This window comes from Emiliania huxleyi (assembly GCF_000372725.1).
Source record: "Emiliania huxleyi CCMP1516 unplaced genomic scaffold EMIHUscaffold_6198, whole genome shotgun sequence".
NCBI classification, from domain to species: domain Eukaryota; phylum Haptophyta; order Isochrysidales; family Noelaerhabdaceae; genus Emiliania; species Emiliania huxleyi.
The window spans coordinates 590-1,479 of record NW_005197353.1 but is presented as its reverse complement, the minus strand read 5'-3'; the positions used below and the strand labels follow the sequence as shown (position 1 = coordinate 1,479).

At 69.9% G+C, this 890-nt stretch overlaps 1 protein-coding gene across 1 annotated transcript; it reads right to left on the bottom strand.

Moving 5' to 3' along the window:
- Positions 1–75: 75 nt before the first annotated feature.
- On the bottom strand, positions 76–672 carry EMIHUDRAFT_257440 (hypothetical protein; the record flags this gene model as incomplete). Its single annotated transcript, XM_005763810.1, has 2 exons — positions 76–217; positions 473–672. Coding segments are annotated over 2 exons (342 nt in total), but the record flags the coding sequence as incomplete, so codon positions are not given.
- Positions 673–890: the final 218 nt, after the last annotated feature.

The window sequence follows — 890 nt, the reverse complement described above, 5'->3', positions numbered from 1 at the left end:
TGATCTCGGGTGATCTCGCGTAATCTCGGGCAATCTGGGGCAATCGCTCGCCTGCGCGAGGGCGAGGAGCTGCACGTCGTACGCCCAGCCGCGGATCTGCAGCGACGGGAAGAGCTCGCGCGCCGCGCGGCGGGAGAGAAGCTTGAACCCGCACTGAGTGTCGGGCACGCCCCGCACGCAGGTCGACGCGAGAGCCGCAAACACGACTCCCATCAGCCTCCTCGCGGCGGGCCGAGCGGCAAGAGCCGCGGCGCGGCAGCCGACGGCCATCTCGCAGCCGCGCGCGCCCACCCGCCGCTCGAGCGCGGGCAGCGCCGAAAGGGGCGTGGCGTCGAGGAGGAGCAGGAGCTCGCCTCGCGCCGCCGCCGCGCCGGCGGCGAGGCCAGCGCCCTTGCCGCGATTGGCCCCACGGCCGGAGGAGAGGAGCCGCAGCCGCGGCTCCGCCGCCAGCCGCGCCGCGACGAGCTCGCACGTTGAATCGTGGGAGCCGTCGTCCACCACGATGATCTCCCACGGGCCTCGCCGGGTGGTCGACAGGTGAGCGAGCGACTCCTCGAGCGTGCGCGGCAGCCTCTCTGCCTCGTCGTACGCAGGGATGATCACAGAGAGAGACGCGGTGCCGACAGTGCACTGCGCGGCCGGCGAGCGGGGCCGCGCGAGCGGCAAATGCATTCGCGGAAATGAAGAAAAACGCGTGGTGCCAGAAAAAGAAAAGAATCGGGCGGTCGCTCTCCTCCGCTACTCGCCTTGCTTCCTACTCGCCCAATTCATTGTCGCCACCGTCGCTGCCGTCAGAGGAAGCAGGCGTGGGCGGTCGGCTCGCCCACACCTCGATCTTCTTGGGCTCGAACTGGCGCTCCTGGGAGAGAGAGATTTTGTCGCTCCTGGTC